General features: G+C 40.1%; 1 protein-coding gene across 1 annotated transcript in view; it reads right to left on the reverse strand.

Annotated features, from left to right (window-relative positions):
- The window catches only part of PDE4D (phosphodiesterase 4D), a 670,100-nt gene that overhangs the window by 182,683 nt on the left and 460,412 nt on the right, over positions 1-27,005 (reverse strand). Inside the window, exon 2 of the mRNA XM_077816883.1 lies at positions 1,434-1,625. Within this exon, the coding sequence (XP_077673009.1) occupies positions 1,434-1,625 (192 nt within the window). The remainder of the gene's footprint in view (positions 1-1,433; positions 1,626-27,005) is intronic.

Here is a 27,005-nt window from a genome sequence, read left to right on the forward strand (position 1 = left end):
TGTCATTGGGTAGACAAATTAACATCTACAAAAAAGATACATAAGCTGAAAATAGCAGTCCCAAATTCCCAAGGATTGGAATACTAGAGGAAAATACATTTCACAGTAATGAATGAGAATTCACACATCCCGAAGGGTGACTTGTTAAAAAAGTATGATGTTCAATTAATTTTTATTCCATTTTTATAAAATAAATCTTAGCACTTACATCAAGATCCGATGTTTCTATTCTCCTGATTTCCTTGTTCAGTAGGGGACCTTTGCAAGCATGTCTATCTACTTTAGGGGTTTACAATTCAATCCATAACACATACTCAGCAACGGAAGTTGGAGCAGATTTAAAAATTAAAAAATCATTTGGCTATTATTCATTTCTAGCAGTTAGTAGAGGTTAGAGAATTACATGTTTTTTTAGTGCCTTATAAAATAAAATAGATTTGCATTTGACTTAGGACTATCATATGAGTAACATTTGTTTTGGTATGTGTTTGCAGGATTAGCCCGTCTGGCAGAAAGTACATAAAACACAAAAATAGTAAAAAGCAGTGAGAAGCTTGAGGAGCCCCTCAAGAGATCCTTGTTAAAATTTTGACACCAAAGTGAAGGGAAGTTAGAGTCTTTTTCTGCCTCTGATGGAGTCATTCCATCTCTGGAATCTGCTAAATCATTCCTGTCAGAGCCTCAAAAATACGTCAAAAGGGCAATTTTAAAATTTATTTATTTATTTTGAGCCTTGGGAATAGACTGGATTGCAACGTAACAGATTTATCATTTTTAAAAGGCTGAGGATACCTCCTTACAAACTGTTCATCCATCTCACCACTATGCTGTACTACCAAAGCAGTGTACTTTTAGGAACAAAGTATAAACATTTTCAGAAAAGGGTAGCTTATCATAATTTAGCTGCTACATTGTTAACCTTGTGAGAAATTGTTCCTGTGAAAATGCTGGAAAAGTAAACACATTCTCCAGTTCCTCACTTCTTTTGTCCACAACCACAGGCAACCATGGTACACAGGGTTTATAACAGGCTCGATGGGATAACTGTTGCACCCCTTGCCAAAAAAAAAAAAAAAAAAATTTAACAGCCTCACCAATTAAAATAAGATAAATACATTCCTTACAAAAATCACTAAAGTAACATATTCAGAAATTGAGTGAATTTCATGGGCTGGTTGACATATTTATTGGCTATTTTGAAATCGGATTGACAAATTAAGTGCATAAAAATAGCATGTATGTGTAAGGTTGATTGTAAAAACTCTTAGTAGTGAATTCAGCAGCATTTGTGATTGTTGTCTTTGATTTCTGAAGGAGCTGATTTATGGTACCAAAAATGTAATAGACCATTTTGCCTGGGTTTGTTGTTAACATAGGGTGAAATGATAGCTAAAATGTGGGAGATCTATATTTTTTCTTTTTAAAACACTTACATGTCACTGGCAATGGAAGAGTTCCTGGACATGGACTTTGGAGAGAGGTCATAGTCACTGTCTGACCGGTAGAGGAAGGACTCCCTGCGTTGACTATGGACGAAGTTAGCCTGGAGAATTAGCCCTGACCCAGGGCTCGTCATGGGATCCAAGGGACTCCGTCCCGAAGATGTGCCATTGTCTACATCAAAACTGTAAGAAAGAGGGGGAGGGGGTAAAAAAAAGATTTATGCTACAGTTATGCTGAGAGTTTTGAAAATAATAAATGCAGCTATAAGAGCAGATGCCTCTAACACATTTTTCACTAACTAAAACCTTCTGTTAATAGTGGGAAAATCTACTGCTGATCAACTCCACTGTTCAATCAATAACAAAGGTGTGTCTGGAGATATACTGTGGAATTGCTGATAACCAAAGAAAGAATGACAGGGTAGGGGGCGAGATAAATCACTATTAAAGTTATTGAAGTTTACACGCTTCTTGGGATGTGGGGTGTCCACTGGTGGCACTATGGACTTAGTGCATGTGTTTTCTCAGCTGAAAAGTGTGTAAGAGAAGAAACACAAGCTTGGGCCAATGAGCTGGAGCTGCTCCTATGGTCAGCTGTATTAGGGAACACAGCAGGAACAGGGAGGGAAGGTGGTTTTCAAGAAACTGCTTATCCCTTTGCACACAAGAGCACATTAGCACATTAGGGAGTCAGAGTGGATCCAGAAGCTTTCTTCACCTTCACTGGTTTCTCCTCCATGCCCTTGTCCCCCTGGTCTTGTGACCTGCCTCCCCGTCTCCCACTCCAAGGGATATGATTCCAATCTAGCTTCTTACATGGGCATCATAATACCTGACAACTGCTCAAATATTAAAACAACAACTGTCCTATTTTTATTCCCAGCAGTTAGGAATATAATGCTTGAATAGAATTAAGGGGTGTGGGTATATTAGGGATTGTTCTTATTGTAAAGCTAGGTCAAATAAATTAGTTTTGCATTTATGGCTATTCAGAGTAAGATTTGTGGCCATTCTTATTTCTTGTGGCAGTGAGTTCCACTTCCATTGTCTAGATCCAGTTCCTGCCAAAGCTCTGTCTACTGGTCAACGATTTCATTGTTCCCAAGGAGCATAGCCGGCATGGGAGGCCGTGGTCACAGAGAAAGAGAAAGGTGGGTTTTTTTAGGTAGCTAGAATCAATTCCACAAAGGGCTTTGAAAACTCAGAACAAAAAAGTCCTGAACTGGACTCTGTAACCAATGGGGAGCTAGTGCAGAGTGCACAGCGTTAGGATGATGAGCTCATGGCAACCTGTGTTGCTTAGCAGCCCACCCGCAGCATTTTATACCAGATGGAGAGATTTTTGGAGCATATAGCTCAGTTTCTACAAACAATGAGTTACAGTATTCAAGTCTGAAGGTGATGAATGTGTGAACCACAAGGTCAGGGATGCATCTGATAGGATGGGGTACAGTCTTCTGGACAGGCACAGTTGTAAGTGGGTGCTATCTGCTACCCTGGCGATTTGTGCCTCTACAGAAATAAACAGTTCTATTTTCAGTGCTCCATAACAGAAAATATATGTTGGGTACCTTGGGTGCTGCACTATATATCTGGTGTGGCTCTGCTGAAGTGCAAGTGTTGGAAGTTAAAGGTTGATTCTTAAAGAATGCTGCTAACATCTGCTGCAGTGAAGTGGTTAAAAGAGGATGGATCAAATATTAAATATTCATTCTGAATGGACTGTGTCAGGTCTGATTTGTCCATCAATCATGGCAGGGACTGTCTGCTACTTTGCATTTGCACAGTGCCTAGCACAATGGGGCCCTATTCTTGGTTGGTCCTTATGCACTACTGTAATAAACATGATTCATCTTATACTACTAGATACTCTTCCAAGTAGCCAATGAAAAAAAGAAACAAAGCAATTGAGACGGGAGAGCGAGTGGAGGAACTGATGACCCATCAGAATATTTTGGGCAGGGAGGGGAGATGGTAACATCCAAAATAGAGATGACACTGCTTAGTAAAGAAACAAGCTCATTTAAAAAAATATTTTAGAAAACAGCATTCAGAGGAGGAGAAACAGCCCTCACATTACGTCTCAATTCTCAGCAATCCACCCTCTGGAGAGAGGTCTGCATTGCATAAGAGAGTATAAACAAAACCCAAGAGTTTATGTATTTTACTTTTATCCTCTCCTCAATCAGTTTGTTATTCTTCCTTGAATTTCAGGCATTCTGCTGCATTTCTCTTGAATCTGTCATCACCTCATATACCATCTCTCACAAATGGTTTGAATATAGAAAAGGAAAACAAATATTCTCTGAAAAATTATTCAACACAATGGTATTCAACAAGGACTCCACAGAGTGAGCCCAACAGATGTTTTCAGAACTGTTCACTGATTAGATCATCAGTAATATCCTGAGATGCATGGTCTTTTGAACCTTTGTCTTTACATTTCAATTCCTTTTGCTCATATCTGAGTATGTTTCCTGTGACTACCAACACCCTGTTATTACAGGCCCCAGAGAATTTCCAAATCTCAAATTAGCTGCGCTTTATAATTTGAGAAATAAAGCATAGTATTTAAAGGCTCATGGTTACCTATAATATTCTTAATGGCCCTCTTCTGAAATCAGTGCACTCATTCACTGTTCTTCCAGATTCAGTTAAAGCTTTTCGTTCTCACATTTAAAACACTCTACCCTTCCAGCTCCAGCTTATATCTCTGTCCTAATTTCCTCATACAACCTGATCCTGCTCCCTACAGTTTCCTCAAGTCCCTCCCCTATTTTCTTTGCCCCATTCTAGTCTCCTTTCATTTTTTCCATGCTTTCTGTACCCTTGGAAGAGCATCCGAGTCGATATTCACCAAACACTCTCCCACTCCTTAAAACTCGTATGTCCTGCATGTATGCACACAAAATTCCCCCTGCAGCTCATGTGTATTCCTTTTTTTTTTTAATTCATACTATATCCGTTTGAGTCGTTAGGATGGCAGCTTCTGGTGGGGGAAGGAAATGAGTTTCAGAAGTCTGCTGTTTTCTTACAATAAAGCACTGTATATACTGTACGATGGCACAGGTGCTGCAACTAGGGGTACGGTTGGTGCTGTCGCACCCCTTGGCTCTAAGTAGTGATAGCTACCCAAATACACTGTTTCCGCCGTCTGCACCCCCACTATAAAAACTGTTCCAGCACCACTGCATGCTGGTATTTAAATAAATAATAAAATTACTGTTTATTAATGGCCAAAATTTTAAGGCTTAGTTGCCTAAAGTTTACAGAAGCGCTAAGCACCCACAGTTCTTGTGGAAATCTATGAGAGATGCACATGCTCCCACATCTGCAAATCTGGGCACTTTTATTTAGGTAACTATGGATTTGGGAACCTGCCTTTCACAGCCAGGCCTGACAACTTTGGGCAAGGATAATTATTAATAAATAGAGTTCCACTAGTTTAATCATGTCTGAATATGACCCAGTTCAAAAACATCACTTAATAGTAAACCAGAATGCTTACAGAAACTCAACAGCATCATAAAAGCAGTTTAAGAATCCAAGTCATTTACAGGATACACGTTAAAACTTAATTGAAAGGCTTTACTCCTGTTAGCACCTGAGTTCTGGCAGACAGAGTTTGGAGCAACTTCTCTTGAAGCACATTGAAGATATCTCTAACATCTAAACAGTACAGGGCCAGCAGAATTTCCTGACATATCTTCTGTTAAGGATTTGAAGGCTTTCAAAATTATTTTAATAAGCTCTTCAGGTCACCTTTAATATAATTTTAGGCCTGGTGGATGATGGCTGGCTGACTTTTATTTTAATTGTAGTTAGGGGGAAAAAAACTTTATTTCTTGTGTTATGAGACTGTCTCCCATGCCACTTGTAAGTTTGTGTAAAACTAGCAACACCGAAAAGCAAGAGAACATATGAAATTGGTTTGAGTTAATCAAAAAACAATGTTGAGTCACATGAACTTTTTGAAAACATGGTCCCAAATTCCATTTAATTATTTTCAGGAAACTGCATCAAGATTCAGATGAGTGTGGGCTGGCTTGTTTCAGGTGGTAGCATTGCAAAGTTCAGCGGTCTTGGATCATTTTGCTTTGAGTTTTAGGTTTGTTTAAACCCAGAAATTCAAAGTGTCACGGGATGTAATCCCACACAAACTGAAATAAGCAAAGCAAATGTTTGCCTCAAACCTCTCTGAATGGGAGCTGGAGTCTTCCATAATTCTGTTCATTAAGTAGTTCAGTAACCATTATTCATTTGGACCCGAAGAGAGCTCTTAATTTAGTCAAGCAAAAACTTGGAGGAGAACAGTGAAACCCAACTGAAACTTATTTAACAGATGTGGTCCTCTAATTAAGAATCTGGGGGCGATGCCAGGCAGTCCCCAAATAGGTGGTTGTCTAACAAGTATGGTCTTTTGTACAGGTTTCCTTGACCATGGAATTCATCAGTTAATTTCATAGGATAGTTCAGGTTTCTTTGGGGGTTTTTTTGTTTTGGTTTTTTTTGGTTGGTCGATCACCCTTTTGGGGGAATCAGATATGAATTTTTCACTTACAAAGCTTATTTCTCCCAGTATGGATTTCTGGTGCTTTGAAGCAAATGATTTTGCCCTCCACTGAGGCAAAGGTTTATGTTTTTAAAAGTTTTAAATTTAAAATCATGTAGGCTAGAATCAGCAGAGTTGCATGCAATCATTCCTGACATGAGGGGACCCATAATCTATATTTCTGGACATCCACTAGTATGCATGAGGCTGAGGAGTTTTGTGACTTTGGAAGTGTTTGGAGTTTAACATTGTTATACTGTGCTGTATCCACTAGATGGGTGTCAAAAGTCAAAAAAGGAATCAGCTTCAAATGAATCAGGCAGGCACTTGGAGCTTGTGCTGAAGAATGACTCTCTCACGTAGGTTTTTTATGAAAAAAAGTTGATTGATGGTGCATTAATGGAAAATAAGTCAGATACAGATTGCGGGAGATAATGATGCTTGAGAAATTAAAAAATGCTGACATAGTAAAAAAATTTCAGTAACACTGGAGCACTTACAAATGTTCTGTAGACCTTGCTAGTTCCTGAGGAATACAAGATATACTAAAAAAACTTTCAGGCACAAAACACTAAACTACTATGTGTGCATGACTGTAAACAAAAGAGTTTGTTAATCTGAAAAGAAAATATATTGATTCTCTGGGTGAAGCACATATCTTATTTGCATGAATTAGTATGACTGACCACATCACTGCCAAGTGGATAGACAGCCATAATGAGCAAATTTATTTAGGACTTTCATACACAAGATAATTTGTCATTTCATTTTATATATATATTTCTAATATATTATAGTTTAAAATTCATTATTGGGCAGATTTACTATCCTACCCAAGTAGAAACTGCAGTGAGCCAGTAGTGGCTCCTTGATCCTCATCCTCCAGCCTTGAAGTAAGTTTAAGTTGCCAGGAGCAGTTGTAAACACTATTCTTTCTCGGTTTCAGAGTAGCAGCCGTGTTAGTCTGTATCCACAAAAAGAAAAGGAGTACTTGTGGCACCTTAGAGGCTAACAAATTTATTTGAGCATAAGCTTTTGTGAGCTACAGCTCACTTCATCGGATGCATCTTACTCAAATGAAGAAATGGACGTATGGAACTCTGCTCATCCACATACCCTCCCTATTCTGCCCACACCACATCCCCAGAATACTCCCCCACACACTTTATAAATTGGGGGGAGAGGGGAAAGACTGGCAAAGGAGGTGGAAGAGCAGCCTCTGCCATCTTCTCACTGGCAGAAAGTTCCTCTGTACAGGGGAAATTCTCTACTGGCCTTCTTTGGCCCGTTTAAGGCCATTTTGCACCACTTACGCAATGCAAACTGGCTATATTGGACTGCAGAATCTAGCACATAAAGCACAATATACCAAACATACCTATATTAAAAGAACTTTAAGGTTCCAAAGAGAAACACCCCAAAGCTAGGAAATACCAACATTAATTCTGCCATGCATATGCGGGGATTTTGAAAAATCTTTTAATGACGAGATCACATACAATTTCTTTTCACAGAACCCTTCTTCATTCCATGTACATAATGCTCAGTGAATAACAGCATGCTCAATATTTCTTCACCATTCAAAAGATGCCCCCATGTCTCATTCATTGCATACCATCCAAACACTGCACTCAAAATGGACTAAATACAACCTATATACCTTTGTACAGTGTACATTCACAGGGTAACTGTGTGCCTCCCAAACATTAATGTACTGATACTCACAATGCCCCATCAAGGTGGGAAGTATTATTACACCAGGTGATACTCAGTAAGATTAAATAATTTGTTCAAAGTCACATAAGGAGTCTGTGGAAGAGGCAGAAACAGACCTAGACTTGCCGGGTACCAGCTCATTGAGTTCTTCCCTTTTGATGGAAAAACACTGTCTCATTCACAACACAATACAGCTTCTGCGCTGAATGAGGACAAGTTTTTTCTGGACACCAGACCAATATAGTATATAAGCCTCTCTCTTTCTCTCTCCAATATGCATAGAGAATGAGGCAGGGGCCCTTGGCAAAAAACAATATGTGCTTAGCTAATAAAACATTGTATCAAAATACATACACACAAAAGGGAAGAAGCAACCTTAGCTTTGTCATTTCCTTACTGTTGTGTAATATAGTTAACAGCCTTAATGTTCTTTCAATGTAGTTTTGTTTGCTTTGTATAGAATTTCCTAATTTAAAAAAAAAAAGAATTCCACCATATTCAGCTATTTGCTAGACAGCATAAGAATACTCTATTGTGCAATATGTGCGATCAGTCAGGAGGAGCTCTTGTGGCCATCCATGCACACCTCTCTCATTTGTAAGGAAATGGCCCTGGTCCCTGAGCACTTTCAGTAATGACAGAAAAAGACACAGCTTTGCCTACAAACTTTCCTAAGCAACAAACAGGCAGATCTGTGGCCTAGGATTGCATTACAAAATGCAGTGTGAATATGCAAAGAACACTTTAAAACTCTTAGACGTTTTATAAACCACAACCCATTTCTACCACACAGCCATGTCCTACAGACCAATCCCCCTGCCAAATTTCAAGGTGTTACCACTGACAGGTTAGAGCTGTTCAAAAATGTTTACGTAATGGGAAATCTGTATTTTGGTTCTTGAAAATGGAGGAACAACTTTCACTCAAGCTTTCCACAATAATTAGCTCCCTGGCTTAGAACAAACCGGCCACATTTCAACCAAAAATGTATGAGACTGCAAAAAGTTATAAGCAGCTCAAAATGACTATTTGGAATTCAAAAACACAGGGCCTGTTTCTTTATTTCATCCAGCTTCTGCCAGACTCAGCAGAGGGTGAGAATGCTGTTTACAAGCTCCCTGATTCCTGACTCGACTCCAGGCACTACCGTAAAGTGCACCTGGTAAAATGTATGATGGTCCAGGCACTCCTCCTTCCTTTCCTCCAAACTCACCTCCATTGCAGCTGTGGGGAGGGAGATGTATGAGCCAACATCCTTGAGGGCTCGTCTACACTACAGGTTATGTCGGTGTAACTTATGTTGCTATGCGGAGTGAATCAGCCACTCCCCTGAGTGTAGAGTTGCCAGCTCTGACTGAACCTATTCCGGGAGTTTGTTTTTTTTTTTTTCCCCAACGTGACATAATGTCATTTTCTTAAAATATCCTATTAAAATCTCCTGGGTTGCTTTCAATAGTCACCAGGAGATTGATTTGATTCTTGGAGACTCCAGGCCAATCCTGGAGGGTTGGCAACCCTACCTGAGTGATGTAAATTACACAGACCTAACTGCCAGTGTGGACAGCAATATGTTGGCCGGAGAGCATTTCGCACTGACATAGCTGCCGCCTCTTGCGGAGGTGGTTTTATTATTCCATCGGCACACAGAATCTTCACCAGATGCTATGCAGCTGTGCTGCTGTAGCCTTTCTAGTGTAGACTAGCCCTAACTCTACACCTACTGGGGACTTCTCCACACTACGAGTGTCTGTCCTCAGCTGGCTCACCAGAGGAGGAAGTGGTGAACAGTTCCAGCACCAGGGAACTGCTATTGTGATCAGGCCTTGTGTGGGCTGCAAAAAATGTGTGTGCTGAGGTTTTGTGTGTGTCACAACCAGATAAGGGATTTATCACCATCTTGTTCTTAGTTATTACAGCCATTGACTTGCTGTCTTTAGATGCTAATTATTTCAGAGGCTATGCCAGTTCAGATGATGTCGAAATCATGCCAAATACAATAACCCAGTTATTCAAATCACAAATAGAGACTCATGTGATACCATATCATTAAAAGTCATCTCACAAAGTCATAAAATTAACATCCCCAGAGGCAACGTCCAAATCCCAGTCATACAAAGTAGGGTGGGAGGACATGAAAGGAAGAATGGAAGCTTGTCTTTTAATAAAAACAGAAACTGACAGTTAGTAAGAGTGGGTTTTTAGTGAAGTATTTAAGTTGCCTAGGAAAAGTTCTGCCTTGATTTGCACACTATGCAAATTCATTGATTTCAACGAAGTTGCATGAGGAGCAAATCAATAAAATTGAGGCTCCCTATACCTGTCCCAAAACGTGTTTAAATTACCACAGAATTATTAAAATATGATTCCTTTGTGAAAGTACTGATTTTTGAACAAACTGGGTAAATAAAGTGGATAAATAAACTGGGTAAATAAATTAGAGGGTCGGACAAATACAGTACAGAATACAACAATTACTTTTCTTTAGTCTTTTCTTAATTTTTTTATCAATTTTTTTTAACCTTAATATTAAAATTTCTGAGCCAAAAAGCTGATTTACATGTGGATTTTGATTGACCTTTGTGACCTGAAAATAGGTACCCAAAGGTCACTCAGCAATGCTCAGTAATAAAGGTCAAATTCTTGAATGTTCTCCTGTTCATCAGAAAGAAACAAATCTTCAACAATTACATGTCCCCACTGATTCCCAGCTGGACATCAGATTTTAAATAGGTTAACCCACATTCTCAGAAAAACAAACCCTGAGAAGTTCTTCAATTGAGTCACATCATCACTTCTAATCTGATCTGAACTGAACTCTTGCGTAGATGCAAACTCTTCAGTGACTATTCTTCAACACAATTTCTTTACATAGATACATGTCCAGGGACTCAGGTGCACCAATGTCTAGTTTTTTACTTGTTTTCTTTGGATTTCTTCCCTCTTTACTAGTAAGAAGTAAGGTTAGATGGAGATGAATGGGCAAACACCAGAGAAAAATCTACATTGAAACTTCAGTATGAAATATTAATCCATCTCCCCATGCTTGAAACAAAAATCACTGTTTGTGACCCACGTAAATATTTTGTACTTTCCCTACAGCAAAAGTTTTTGAAAATAAAGCAACATTAACAAGAAAGCTATGATCCAAATTTGAATTTTTCACTTACCATACTATATTGTAGAATTCAAGCCCACTATTTACTTGTTGGTTTGAATTTCCACTTCAATGATTCAGCAAATCAACCCAAAATGGCATGGATAGGTTTTTCCGAACCCAGACTCCAAACAGAAGAAGAAAATGTGTCATTGATTGTAATTTTTTTATTTTATCACCAAGGCTTGATTTTTGCTTTCAGTGTTACTGTCTTTGGAAGCATTTTGAGTATAATAGAGCTTTATAATTAAGAGGAAAAATATAGAACTATTTCTAATGATATTCTAACAGGAGAAGTCACACTAAAATGGCAAACAAACAAACAAACAAAAAAACCTATTAGAACATCCAGTCCATCTCTCTAAAATAGATTTTGTAGTGTTTGGATCAGTCTTGTTTTAAAATTCTCAAAGAATGGGGATTCCACATCTTCCTTATGGAAACTATTCCATGGCTTTGGAGGTCTCATTGCCAAGATTTTCCTGATACTCCACTTAAAAAAATCCTTTTTTTAATTTCACCTAATTATCCCTAGTTACACCTCCATGCACCATTTATCTAAAAGGGATGTGACCTCCTTGCAAATTGAGCATCACCCAGATCAATCTCTGGCAAGATGCTTGAGGTAGTCTGGTTGTATGCCCATTAGAGGCTATCTTGTTGTGCCACTAAAGCTTTTGATACCCAGATGATTATCGGCCACGTAGCCACATTCTTTGGTACACACACTTTGGAATTCATTGTTTTTCCATTCTAAGAATACACCCATACCAAGAAAGCCACCAAAACTGCCTCAGAGCTGATGTGGCAGTTGCTATGTTCAGCTTCAAATATCTTCATTTCTGATCTTGTCCTGCCACTTGATATGGAAACATTGATGAAAACAACAGGACTCAAAAATGTCAGTCCGACGTTCTTCAGCCTTCCTCAGCTCCCATGTTTCATTTCCATACAACAGAGTTGGTATAACAGTGGTTCTATAGATCCGCAGCTTCAAAGCAAGCTTGACACCACAATGTCACCACAGAGGCTGCTGAAGAGCCTAAAACACAGCAGCAGCTGCTGATATACAAATGCCCACATCCTCCAGCACAGTATATGACACTGCCCAAATATTTGACAGTTGCCACCTGCTTGATATCTTGCCCAGTGGGGTTAATACTGAGCTAGTTATAATCTGGAGCTGGAGGCTGCTTGATGGTAATGGCCATGGATTTAGTTATCTGGATTAATAACCAAATCATGTTAACATCTTGAATCAACAATGTGGCAAAGGCTAGGATACTCAGTGCAGCTTTAGCCCTGGTTGTTCCATTGTTGATCAGATCTTTACCTTGAGATCACTTTTTGAGAAGATGGCTGAATTTAATAAGCTATGTGCAGCACCTTTTATAGACTCCTGTCAGGCCTTTGATTCAGCACATCCAGCAAGTTTGTGGGATCTGATAAGGAGCATTGGCATCTCTGGGAAGATGGCATGATAGAAGAGCTCTATAATGGAATGGAAAGCTGCATTGGCAGATAGACAGGAGTTCAGAAACACTGTGTCCTATCATCATAAGTGTTTAGTATCAGGATAGACTGGTTGATGGACAAGCTTGTGGACGTGGTGTTTAGCTGAACTCCATTCTGTTTCCAGGTCTTGAATACACTGACTTGTTGGCTCAGTCTGGTGAACCACTGCCGCTGATGGCTGATCCAGTTGGGCAAGAAGCAGGGTGCACTAGTCTGATTATTAATTATTATTATTATTATTAATAATAATAATAATAATTCAGATATCTTTGGTATTAACACCTTATAAATATTTGTAAACTTTATTAGATCAGTCTCTTAATTGTTGCTTAGCCAATCTATGTTCATTTTGATGCTCTTTAATTCTTTCCTCATAAATGAGTTCCTCCAGCCCCTTTGTACTTCTCTGAATAGCTTCCAATTTGTGAACGTCTTTCTAGTAATGTGGAGCCCAAAACTGAATGCCATGTACTACTACACCAAAACCACGTGGATGGAAACTATCTCCCCTCTGCTCTATGACATTTGTGAGAAGCCCAAAATAGCAATTGCCTTTTTGCAGCGCAATAAAAATGCAAGAAAGAAGTCAGGGGGGAAATTACATAAAATACAGTTGGAATGAAAAACAGTAATTCTGAGGAGGATTAGAAGTGAAAGCGAATGACTTATTAGATTTGAGTTTGTCCTGTACTATTTTGCCCCACACTTCTACTCATTTTAAGACACACTCTGATTTTTCTGACCCAATACTCCTAGAGGGACTATTATGCTAATTTTACAAATGTAGAGCATAGACATGTTGACTTGCCCAGTGTCATAATGGAAGTCTATGACAGGGCCATGATTGGTATGTGTGGAGATATCACTTAAGAGGCAAAGCCTATTTTTCTATATTTGAATAACCTAGAACAGATGAGTGCAGAAAAATATGAAATAATAGGTATTGAAATTGTTAGCTCTGAAAAATTTGAAAAAATAGATAGCAAAGATTATAGATCAGAAAAACAACTCTTAGATCAGCTAATCTTTTTCCTGCATCATTGCTGGATTCTTATTTATTTTAATCACCTAAATGTTCTGCCTGATATATTCTTGAACATCTCTAACTGTGGTACCTCAGTGTTGTTGAGGGATCACTATTACTAATACCTAAATTACATTCTCCCCCTTGTACCATTCAACCACATAATTCTTTACTCTCATTTATATTATGCAATGTCACATCTCCACTGAGTTTTCTTTTCTCTAGGCTGTACATATTAAATTCCCTTAATTTTTTTTCATAACTTACACCATCTAAATCTCTTTATCATCTTTTTCTCTCTTTGAGAACCAGTTTAAGAATGACTTCTGTAGATCTATGGATTCCAGGATATGCCTTACTTTTTCCTGCCAATGGTAGTGTGAGATTATGTCTAATTTGATATCCATTATCACCCTCAGATCTTGCTCTCCATTATTGAGTTTTAAGAAGTATTTTGGACAGAGAGGTACAAAATAAACATACAGTAAAATGAATGAGTGTGTGAGACAGATTTGTTGTACTTCTACTTGGTGTTAGCTTTTATCTTATTTAAATTTAAAGACAGGGCATTTGGGAAGTACTTTTATTTATTTTAGAATTTATAAAAATGTACAAATATTATAAACATTTTGACCATTAGCAATTGAAGTGAAGCTCCTCCAAGACAATATCTTAATGCATCCCACAGTTACCCTTAGGCAAATTCCCCAATATAAAAGTGAACCTAACACTATACCTTGAAAGTCATCAGACAAAAGCTTTGTTGAAGCAAACTGGGGAAATAAATTCCAAATTCATGGGCCCTCCAGTGAGAATACTCAACTCTTACCACTGAGAATTCACTTGTTAGCAAAAGTGGTTGAGGTGCTCTGAAATGATCTCAAAATTAAGAGTGAACTGAATTAGGTATGTAGAGGAAAAGGCACTGTCTCTGATCACCAACATCCAACAAAGCACTTTAAGGACCTAAATCAACTCTTTCAGGTACATCTGAAAGCAAACAGAACCCAGTGCAAACTTCTGAGAATCAGTTTAATATGTTCCTCAGGGCTAACTCTGCTATGGATGGTCACATGCTGCAGAAACAGAAACTCCTGAAAGATCTTCAAAGGTAATCTCAAGAGCAGAGCACTGCAAGAATAAACATGTCTAGAAATCACAAAAGACATAGATAACTGTGCCAGGACTTGTAATCAGACAAAAACTCTAACAATGTCCTGGTCAGGTAATAAGCAATAATAGTCACTAACAATAATAATAATAGTCAAGAAGTCCAGAAGCACCTCTAGAGTGCAACCCTTACGACAAATGGAGGGCACACTTCTCAATATCATCTCAGCCATACTTCCTAAAGTCCTCCTCCACTGGTCTCACCATTCTCTTTTGTCTAGAGCAGTGGTCCCCAAGCTTTTTATCACTTGCCCCCCCCTTACCCCTGTCCAACCCCATCCCCTGGAGCCAGGACAAGGAGCAAGGGCATGGCTCCAGGAAGGGTGGGGATGTGGACAGGGATAAGAGGGCTGAGGCTGGGGCCACAGCTGCGGGTGGGTATGGAACCCCAGGGGTGAGGCCAGCAGCCGGGACTCTGGGTGAGGGCTGGCAGCCTGGGACCCTGGGCGCGGGTCCAGGAGCTGAGCTGCAGGCATGGGGCCAGTAGCCAGGAGTTTGTAAAGGGGAGTGTGTGTGTGTGGTGTTCTGGTTTTGGTTTCTGTGTTTGTGGGGTTTTATTATTATTTGACAGGAGCTTAGGAGGGAAGGCTATGACAGCTACAGAAGCAGCAGTAGTAGAGTTCTGAAGAATGGAAGAGACAGTGAAGACACTGCTGTGGAAGCTGTGGGGTGTACATTATTTCGGAGAAGGTATCTGAAAGCCATTTGTATGACGTGTTGCCTGATAGATCTGATGGAAGATAAGATCCAAGGTTTGGAGATGCAACTGGAAACTACGGATGAGTTTTTGAAGGGGATTTGAGCGGATAATAGAGGGAAGGGAGAGGAGGCTGAAGGGAAATCTCAAGACTTGCAGATGCAAGCTGGACTGGAAACTGTGAAGGTAGACTGCTGGATGAGGTAAATGGCAAGTGGAAGCTTGTGACTATGAGAACAAGGCAGAGGCAAAGATTGGCGCTTAGCAAAGGAGAAACAGAATGGAGGAACAGGTTTGCTGAGTTGGAAAATGAAGGGACATGGCAGGCAGTAACAGAAGGTGGGAGGGCAAGGTGGAAGAGAAGATGTGCTAATCTTATAAGAAGAGGGGAAGAGTCAATGGAGATAGCCAGAGTTTGGAGCCCCTGGATGATACAGGATGACTCGCAGAAGCTTGCAAGTGAGAACAAAATAAAAGGAGACTTGCAACCAGAAAGAACAGAAGGAATAAGGCCGCACAATTTCACCAACACCAGGAAAAGGCAGGTATTTGTGATTGGGAACACCAGACTAAGAAGAGCAGACAGGCCTGTCATCATAGCTGATCTGGAGAACAGAAGGGTTCTGGAGGATGGTGTGGATTGCACCTTCAGCAAATTTGCAAATGACACTAAACTGGGAGGAGAGGTAGATACGCTGGAGGGTAGGGATAGGATACAGAGGGCCCTAGACAAATTAGAGGATTGGGCCAAAAGAAATCTGATGAGGTTCAACAAGGACAGGTGCAGAGTCCTGCACTTAGGACGGAAGAATCCCACGCACCGCTACAGACTAGGGACCGAATGGCTAAGCAGCAGTTCTGCAGAAAAGGACCTAGGGGTTACAGTGGATGAGAAGCTGGATATGAGTCAACAGTGTGCCCTTGTTGCCAAGAAGGCTAACAACATTTTGGGGTGTATAAGTAGGGGCATTGCCAGCAGATCGAGGGCTCCATCCTGTAGCCCGCACCTCGTACCCCATCCCACACTCCAACCCCCTACCCCAGCCCTGAGCCCCCTCCTGCATCCAAGCCCCTCATCCTTGGCCCCACCCCAGAGTCCACACCTCCAGCCAGAGCCTGCACCCTCTCCCACACCCCTTCATCCCCAGCCCCACGCCTGAGCCCTCACCCCCTCCCACACCCAACCCTCTGCCCCACCCCAGAATCCACACCCCCAGCTGGAGCACTCACCCCCTCCCACACCCCAACCCCCTGCCCGAGCCCAGTGAAACTGAGTGAGGGATGGGGAGAGCAAGCGACAGAGGGAGTGGGGGGGCATGGCCTCAGAGAAAGGTCAGGGTCTCGGGAGAGGGGCAGGACAGGGAGCAGGGCACGGGTGTTCGGCTTTGTGCAGTTAGAAAGTTGGCAACCCTAGCCCCTCCCCAGCTCCGGGCCCAGTGCTCATTGGTCAAAGGGGCCTTGGGCTGGCTGTGTGTGTGTGGGGAGGGGGGAGTTGACCCCTGCACCCTTCTGACCATGGCACCCTAGGCAGTCACCCATGTCACCCACCCCTAAGGCCGGCCCTGATGGTGTCATTGATTCTTTTGCTGCAAATCACAACAGACAGATTGTCCTTAAGTGATATGTCTCATCTGTGATGAATAGTAGCTCAGTCTTTGTACATGCAGTTATTTGTTTCATAATGTATGTCAGTTTTTCACTGGTTTAGTGGAAACCTTGAAAACCACTCATCCCATACTGTATGTTAAAAAATAACTGGTATTTACATCTTGATTTTTGCTGCCTGTCAAATGCTGTTTTGGGGCTTTATTGGCAGCGTTTTATTTATTTTGTGCCTTTTTGGGTATTTTTGTATTAACCGGCAGTTCATTTAGTTAAGAGCCGAATTGCTTTTGTTCCTTTAACAAAGACTGTGGCTCATGTGGGTGCACAATAGACACAGGAAGAGTGAAACCACTCTCTCGCCACCCCCCCAAAACAGCTTTAAAAATGTTTAGAACTTTCAGATTGTATGTATTTGATTTGACAATGAAAAGACGGGCTCAACTGGCTAGGGGAACAAGTGTACTTAGTTTTGGTCAGTTGTTGTTTATTCTACTTTAAACAGCAGCGTGTATGTGTTGTTGTTTTGTTTTCTTTGCATGTGCAAATGGCTAATTTTAAAATATAATACAGTACGTTCTCCAGTTTAAAGTAATTAGCTAATAGTATTATTTAACCAGTATTTTTTCCAGAAGTTTTCATTTGTTTATTACCATTGTTAACATTATTCGTATTATTAGTTTATTTATTTATTGGCTTTGGGTTTTTTCCAATCGGTTTTCTGTGAATAAATGCTGCACCAATGAGCTGCCATAGATGAAGTTTAACACTGACCTGGCCATATATATATTTATTCTCCTTTTCAGGATGACATAGATAAAACACACATTTAAGTGCATATTGTTAAAAAAATAAGTAAGTATGTGTGCCCACAAGATGTATAGCGGAACCGCCCAACCCCCCAATATTCTGTCTAGCCCACCTCAATCCCCACACCAGGAAGAGACTGGCACCGCCCCTGATCCACTGAGATTATTTTTTTTATTAAACATCCACAAAACATTTTTCTGATTTTTTTCCTGCTGGTTTATTTGATAAGCATACTGTTATTTTATTCAGTGGAGTGACTGATGAACCCCCACAGGAGCTCAGACTGGAACTGCAATGTTGGAAACTTACATTTTAGTGGTTAGTATACACACTTCATCATTACTGCATTCCACTCTGTAATATAAATTTGATTGACTGAGCATCTAAAAGGCCTCAAAGATAATGTGGAACATATTTTCTTTCAGAAAGTTTAACTGCAACCATAATTTAAACAGATTTTAATTTAAATTCTGTTTCCATGTAGATTATAAGAATTCTGTTAACTATTAAACAAAGTAACTACACTTTGCACTCCTTTTGCTGTCAAAGACATTGTCAGACTTGCTGAGAGGAAAAACTCAAAATGTAGTTCTTTAACTATCAAAAGAAAGAACACAATTAGTGCAAAGTTACCACAAGCACTCACCAGCCTTAATTTGCTAAACGACATAAAGCAGCACAAATAGGCACGTTTTCAAGAGCCAGTCCAAGATGAACTTGAGATGAGATAAAACAGAGCACTAGGTGTTACAGTTCTCTTACGCCAATGGCAAAACAGACTACGTCTTGTCAAAGAAATGATCTTTCCTCCATTGAGAAATGCAGAGCTACACAGCTACCATTTCATGGTCCTTATTTAGAAGAGTTCCTGAGAGAATGCTAGCACATTTCTTGTAAATGTGATTTAAAACTTTCAAACATATCTCACATTAGTTGGTTACTTGTGCCAATTGGGCTGTACATAGTCAGGGATTAAGAAAATTGAAGTTTAAAAGTCAAAGCGTCTTGTTAAAAATAGAATTTGAGCAGCAATAAATGTAATGGTCTGGAATGAAATAGGAACAAAACAAATACATTATATTGTAATGGACAGTGATCCAGGAACCAAAAGCAACCGAGAACATCATCATCTAGGAAAAAAGTTATTCCTTTGATCAAGAGCATTAACCCCTTCCTATTGAACTGATATCTGACTGCTTTACTAAACATTACAACACATTCAGAAAAATATGCCCACACACAACTATCAACAAACAAGCACAAATTCAGGCTCTCTCATCCCACTGCACAGGGTAAACAGGATGTGCGGAGCTCAGTCCAGCTCCATGGGAAACTTGTGCTCTAGTACAGTGGTTTTCAGCCTTTTTTCATTTGCGGACACCTACAAAATTTTGAATGGAGGTGCAGACCCCTTTGGAAATCTTACACATAGTCTACAAACCCCCAGGGGTCCGCAGACCACAGGATGAAAGCCATTGCTCTTGTGTACAACAAGGGATTAAGGCTATGTCTACACTTGCAGAGTTTTTGTACTGTCAGTTTCAATGGTGATGGAGAATCAGTAAAAGAAAAGCGCTGGTTTGTGGTCTCATTTACTTCCACAGGCATCAGATTGTGTTCACATTTGCAGCACTTCGATGAGAGCAATGCACTGAGGGCAGCTATCCCGCAGTGAAGCTCTCTCCATTTTGAGGATAGGTCTTGTGGGAAGGGCGGTGTGATCGCAGGGCATCCTGGGTCCCTGCACAGCCTCCTCTCCCCAAACACGGATCAGCTCCAGTAGCTCATCATTGCTCCAAGAAGGGATCATTTGCTCCGTGAAGCAGCCATTGTCACCTGGCCAGATGATAAGTGAGCACTTGCCAAAAAAACAGGAAGGGGAGTTTCAAAGTTCCCAGGGCTTTAAAGTGGGAGGGGCAGATGTCTGTTTACTTGGCATCAGAGCAGCAGAGCTGCTGGCCAGAGCGGTCACCTAGGCACTGTGGGATATCCTCCGGACGCTAAAAGCTGTGTAAACAGGAAGAACGTGTCTTCACTTGCACATTACTGCAAAAGCATCACCAGTAAGAGCTGTACACCTCTTGTGGAGCTGGTTTTCTGTTTGTGGTGAAACTTTGAGTTTCACTGCAAAAAGTTATTGGCAAGTGTAGACGCTCCCACAGTTTTTGTGCAAAAAAGGGACTTTTTGCGCTTTACATGGCAAGTGTAGACATGTCCTAAGAGCAGGGTTGAGAGGCTGATCGGTGGATTGCTCCTGTGTTGATTCATCAACCATTACTTGCCTCCCACGGAGCAAAAGAGCTAACTGTATTACCCTGGAAAAGTTACAAAATGCTCAGTCCGACAGATGCATATGGAGAAATGCCAACGTCCAGGACAAGTGAGTATAGTAAAACAATGACCGGATAATACTGCTGATCTGGGAACAAGGTTTGTTGAGAACTTACTTGCACTGAGACCTGGTTACTTCATTCCTCTGGAGTATTGCCTGTGGAATCTGCACTTTTGCAAATTGTAATCTAATAGTAATGTTAGGAAAGCTCAACCTACATCTCTGAAATCTTTGTAAGCCTATCACATGTGGACACATATGCACAGGCACTGAGGTCATCTCTAACCACACACCATCATCAAAGCCATATGTGTGTGCAAACACCAGCCACTCTTAGCACATGGTATTGTAATAAAATTCATGACCAAAACCTCTAGCTTCTGAACAATGAGATAAAAAAGTAACCCCGATGGGTTAGCCAGTAGCGGGACGCTGTGCAATTGAGTAAGGGACAATAGTATATTAACATATACACTTGTAGAGCAAAAATTTTTAATTCAAATAAAAAACAAAAAAATGCCTTAGTGGCTAGAGCACTGGACTAAGACCTGGGTTCTATTTCTGGCTCTGATACTGGCTTGCGGGGTAACTTTGGGCAAGTTAGTTTGCCTCTGTGCCTCTGTTTCCTCATCTGTAAATGTGGGTAATGATATCTGTCTCCTTTGCAAAGTGCTGTGAGACCTACTGTTGAAAAGCAGTATATAAGAGCTAGGTACTATTTTTAAAAACTGAAACTTTGACAAGAAGCTTATAATTTCTCTGACACCCAATTTTTTTTTTTTATTTTTTTTTTGGTCCTTTTGTGACAGAATACAGCAAAATGCAGAATGCAGAGATTGGCTTTTTTTCTCTCTCTCTCTAACTTTTTAAATCTTCCTCAGCTTTGGCAAAAGTACAGTGGTCAAAAGGAAAAAGACAACAATGAAAAAGTGGGTAAACCCCCCCAACTTCTGGACATCGAGTCTATTGCATTCAGTGGTAAAAAGGAAGGGAGGGGGAAAAAAGGGGAAAAAAAAACAAAGAAAAGAAAATTCACACTAACATTTGTCAAATAAGTTCCATTAAAAAATGAAAAAGTGCAAAATCATTCTGCTTCAGATCAAAAATGACTCAATTTTTTCATAAAACTGTTTTCCCTTGCTTAGACCAGCTCTATATACTACTACATTACTGTTTTTCCTGTCAAGTATGGAAAATCAATATTAAGGGGAAAAATTAAGTGGATTTGTTTTACAAGTAAAAAAATACTAAAATGTAGCAATTATCTGTCTCCAGCATACCAAACTTAATTGTGTCTAGAATGCAAAGCTCTAGCTGAGATACTGTATTTGGCATTTGTGGTCTGGCCTGTACTTGGAAGGCTTTGCTGGTATAGCTATGCCAGTATACTATCCTGGCAAAGTGCTCCACTCTGGATGCAGCTTACACTGGCAAAAATTGCTTTTACCAGGATAATTTACTCCAGCCCCAACCGAGTGAAATAATATGTACTGACAAGACCACAGCTTTGGCAGTACAACTGCATCTACACTTGGGGCTTTTGTTGGCACAGCTACTTTGGTTGCAAATCACACCTCAGAAACCTGCCTGACATAGTTATGCTGGCAACAATTTGACCTGGCCTTCACCTCAAAATGTAGTATTGCCCAGAAAGGCTAGAGCCAGGCAATGCTTGACACAAAATATAACAACTGAAAAGGAGAGCCAAATAAGCAATCATGCATAAGACTTACAGGGTATGTTTTTTTCTTTGGAATTTGTCTCAAACTGTCAATATAAACGAGAACTCCTTCTTGTTTAGTCAAATATCTTTTTTATAGCGCTGCTGATCAAACAAAAAGCAGCAAATGTGATATTTTAATGTAATTTTTTGCTAGCAAATGATGGTTACAGCCTAAAGTGGACACACATGTTTATGTGACAGAAATAAAAATAAGTATATGTTTACTTCATCTTCACAGAGTTGTACAATTGAAGGAATTACTATAAGAAATCTTTGAGACATGTAAGTTTTTGTTTAGGAATCTAATTAAAATTCCTTAGGCAGTATTTCAAATAGAAAGTGGCTGCACTTTTATTTATTTTTTTCAATTATTAAAATCTAAACATTCACTGACATTTGAGACACTGAAATAAAAAACAGTATTTTTTTATTTGAATCTTAAAATAATACTGTGTTCTAGTATACTCTTTGTGATTGTTCATACATTCAAATCAGCATAGCACTTTTGCCAGATTCCATATAATTTGAACAAACAGCAATGATAAAGAACTTTGTTTGAAGAGTTTCAGAGTAGCAGCCTGGTCGGGGTTCTAGGCATGTGTATTCTATCTGCTTCCCAAGATCCATAAACCTGGGAATCCTGGACGCCCCATCATCTCCAGCATTGGCACCCTGACAGCAGGATTGTCTTGCTATGTGGATTCTCTCCTCAGGCTCTATGCTACCAGCACTCCCAGCTATCTTCGAGACACCACTGACTTCCTGAAGAAACTACAGTCCATCGGTGATCTTCCAGAAAACACTCTCCTGGCCACTATGGATGTAGAAGCCCTCTACACCAACATTCCACACAAAGATGGACTACAAGCTATCAGGAACAGTATCCCCGATAATGTCACGGCAAACCAGGTCGCTGACCTTTGTGACTTTGTCCTCACCCACAACTGTTTCACATTTGGGGACAATATATACCTTCAAGTCAGCGGCACTGCTATGGGTACCCGCATGGCCCCACAGTATGCCAACATTTTTATGGCTGACTTAGAACAACGCTTCCTCAGCTCTCGTCCCCTAACACCCCTACTCTACTTGTGCTACATTGATGACATCTTCATCATCTGGACCCATGGAAAAGAAGCCCTTGAGGAATTCCACCATGATTTCAACAATTTCCATCCCATTATCAACCTAAGCCTAGACCAATCCACACAAGCGGTCCATTTCCTGGACACTACTGTGCTAATAAGCAATGGTCACATAAACACCACACTGTACCGGAAACCTACTAACTGCTATACGTACCTGCATGCCTCCAGCTTTCACCCAGACCACACCACACGATCCATTGTCTACAGCCAAGGTCTAAGATACAACTGCATTTGCTCCGATCCCTCAGACAGAGACAAACACCTACAAGATCTCTATCAAGCATTCTTAAAACTACAATACCCACCTGCTGAAGTGAAAAAACAGATTGACAGAGCCAGAAGAGTACTACAGGACAGGCCCAACAAAGAAAATAAGAGAACGCCACTAGCTGTCACCTTCAGCCCCCAACTAAAACCTCTCCAGCGCATCATCAAAGATTTACAACCTATCCTGAAAAATGATCCCTCTCTCTCTCACAGATCTTGGGAGACAGGCCAGTCCTCGCTTACAGACAGCCCCCCAACCTGAAGCAAATACTCTCCAGCAACCACACACCACACAACAAAAACACTAACCCAGGAACCTATCCTTGCAACAGAGCCCGATAACTCTGTCCACATATTTATTCAAGTGACACCATCATAGGACCTAATCACATTAGCCACATCATCAGGGGCTCATTCACCTGCACATCTACCAATGTGATACATGCCATCATGTACCAAGCAATGCCCCTCTGCCACGTACACTGGCCAAACCGGACAGTCTCTACGCAAAAGAATAAATGGACACAAATCTGACATCAGGAATCATAACATTCAAAAACCGGTAGGAGAACACTTCAACCTCTCTAGCCACTCAGTAAAAGTTTAAGGGTGGCAATTTTGCAACAGAAAAGCTTCAAAAACAGACTCCAATGAGAAACTGCTGAGCTTGAATTAATATGCAAACTAGATACCGTTAACTTGGGTTTGAATAGAGGCTGGGAGTGGCTTGCTCATTACACATATTGAATCTATTTCCTTAAGTATCCTCACACCTTCTTGTCAACTGTCTAAATGGGCCATCTTGATTATCACTACAAAAGTTTTTTTGTCCTGCTGATAATAGCTCATCTTAACTAATTAGCCACTCACAGTTTGTATGGCAACTTCCAACTTATAGGAAGAAGATATATATATACATGCAGATATGTTCCATTCTATGCATCCGATGAAGTGGGCTGTACCCACAAAAGCTTATGCTCTAATAAATTTGTTAATCTCTAAGGTGCCACAAATACTCTTGTTCTTTTTATGTTTGAAATAAAGCTAGGCTTTTCTGACAAAGAGCTGCCCTTATTCTCCTGAAAAATATCAAGCATTTCTAAAGCCAAACCAACAGTAAGTATGACTACTTTTATTCTGCCTCACTGAACGCTACATTTGAGGTTGGTCTTGAAAAGAAAGAACTGTATTTAACATTTAATAATACAAATTACAAATAATTCAAACAATTGTCTATAAAGTCTGGCAGCAGTTTAGAAAATTAACAGATGTTGTTATTCATCATTATCATTATTTTGGCAACACAGACCTTGGGAGACAGGCCAGTCCTCGCTTACAGACAGCCCCGCAACCTGAAGCAAATACTCTCCAGCAACTACACACCACACAACAAAAATACTAACCCAGGAACCTATCCCTGCAACAAAGCCCATTGTCAACTCTGTCCACATATCTATTCAAGGGACACCATCATAGGACCTAACCACATCAGTCACAACATCAAGGGCTCATTCACCTGCACATCTACCAATGTGATATATGCCATCATGTGCCAGCAATGCCCCTCTGGCTAAACTGGACTGTCTCTAAGTAAAAGAATAAATGGACACAAATCAGATGTCAAGAATTATAACATTCAAAAACCAGTCGGAGAACACTTCAACCTCCCTGGACACTCAATAACAGACTTAAAAGTGGCAATTCTTCAACAAAAAAACTTCAAAAACAGACTCCAACGAGAAACTGCAGAACTGGAATTAATTTGCAAACTGGACACCATCAGATTAGGCCTGAATAAAGCCTGGGAGTGGATGAGTCACTTCAAGAACTAAAATAACTAAATCTCCCCATGCTAATTTGCCCCTACTGTTACTTACACCTTCTTGTTTGAAATGAGCCACCCTGATTACCACTACAAAAGTGATTTTTCATCTTGTTGATAATAGCCCATTTTAATTGATTTGTCTCGACCCCCCCACTGGGTAAGGCAACTCGCATCTTTCCATGTACTGCTATATCTATCTATCTATCTATCTATCTTCCTACTGCATTTTCCACTCCGTGCATCTTAATAAGTGGGTTTTAGCCCATGAAAGCTTATGCCCAAATACATGTGTTAGTCTCTAAGGTGCCACAAGTCCTCCTCGTTGTTTTTGCTGATACAGACTAACACAGCTACCACTCTGAAACCTGTCACAATATGATAGAGACTGTTTTTAGGACTTAGGAAATCACAGCCCCTGTTGTGAAGGCTTTACACTTAGAAAGTGAAGCAACATACAAAGGATGGGGGAGAGGGATACAATCACAGATCCCAATCCTGCATAACCTTGTATACAATATCTAACTTTGGGCACAAGTAGTCCCATTAAGCAGAATGATACGTAACATCATTTTGTAAAATTGCATGGGTAAAGAGGGGCAATTTCCTCTTAAGCACAGCTAGCTATACTATATCATTTGAAGCATGACAATGGATAAGTCTTATATTTGTTTTCCTAGTTAATACAACTGCAATTGCTTTTGTTATTAATATAAAAAAAAAGTCTCAATAATATCCTCCAGCAAGGCATTTTGGGCTGGGAAATAATTTTTTCCTCATACTATACTTCTAAATGACAAGGATTTTGGGAACTCTAACTTAAAAAAATACACCTTAACGTACTTGGAGGAAAGCCCAAATAGAACAGTGAGCAATTTATCAGAAATACTACACATTAGACTAAACAGAGAGCTACAAGAAAATCAGCTCCTCCAAGCAGCATGGAAGTTTCTGTACAGAGATTCTTGTTAAGAACATAAGAATGGCCATATTGGGTCAGACCAAAAGTTCATTCAGCCCAGTATCCTGTCTGCCAACAGTGGCCAATGCCAGGTACCCCAGAGGGAGTGAACCTAACAGGTAATGATCAAGTAACCTCTCTCCTCTCTTAGAGCTAGGACAGTTACAGGTTTTAGTTATTTGTGGTTTCTACTACTACAATTAGACAAATTGAATTTCACACTGCACCTCTGTACTACACTTGGCTAAACATCTTGAGAACAAATTATGACAAAAATAATTAAATTTGGGGAAATGTTGACATCAAACCCACACCAATACCATACCAATTGTATCAATGGATGAAATATAATATTGTCATTTACTAGAGCTAGTTACCATGAGAATGTTGCAGCCATGCAATGTCAATAATGCAGTCGTCAGTGAAATAATATTACCATATGAAGGTCAGCTTATAGATTTCAGGGAAGAGTGTCATGACTTTGGGAAGAAAAACTGCTTGCGACAAGATCAAAAGTGGTGATGATTTTACAATACGTCATTTCCTAGTTATTCATCTCCAGGACTTCCCAAAAGGAATAATAGATTGCTTCACAGCTGTGAAATTCCTGCCCCGCCAAAAATGTGATTATAATTAGTGTCTACACATCAAAGATGAATGATGGTACTGCCAGTGAATATGAGTAGTGACTTAATGGAAACTTCGACCTATAAAGCTGGATGTCAAGTTTAATTTGGAAGGGGTATGGGTATGCTATTAACATAAACAGCATGTGTGGAAACCCTGGCCAAAGCAGTGAGGAATTTAGTCAGAAGAGTGAACATAATTTTATTGAGTGACTGCAGTATTTGTGTTGATGCAAATGTTAAGATTTTATGAAGTCCTCCACCACTACCACTGGGGCCCAAATAGTTCAAGACATTTTTCCAACTCAAATCTATGACCCTTAAAGCCTGAAAACCAAATGCCAGCAAATAAAGCACTAAGCTGTTTTTTTTACCAGACAGGAAACCAGTTCCTGAGGCAATAATGTCTAAGCCACTTCTTTGTATGATTTCCCAGACGGCCTG

This window comes from Eretmochelys imbricata, chromosome 5, assembly GCF_965152235.1.
Source record: "Eretmochelys imbricata isolate rEreImb1 chromosome 5, rEreImb1.hap1, whole genome shotgun sequence".
NCBI classification, from domain to species: domain Eukaryota; kingdom Metazoa; phylum Chordata; order Testudines; family Cheloniidae; genus Eretmochelys; species Eretmochelys imbricata.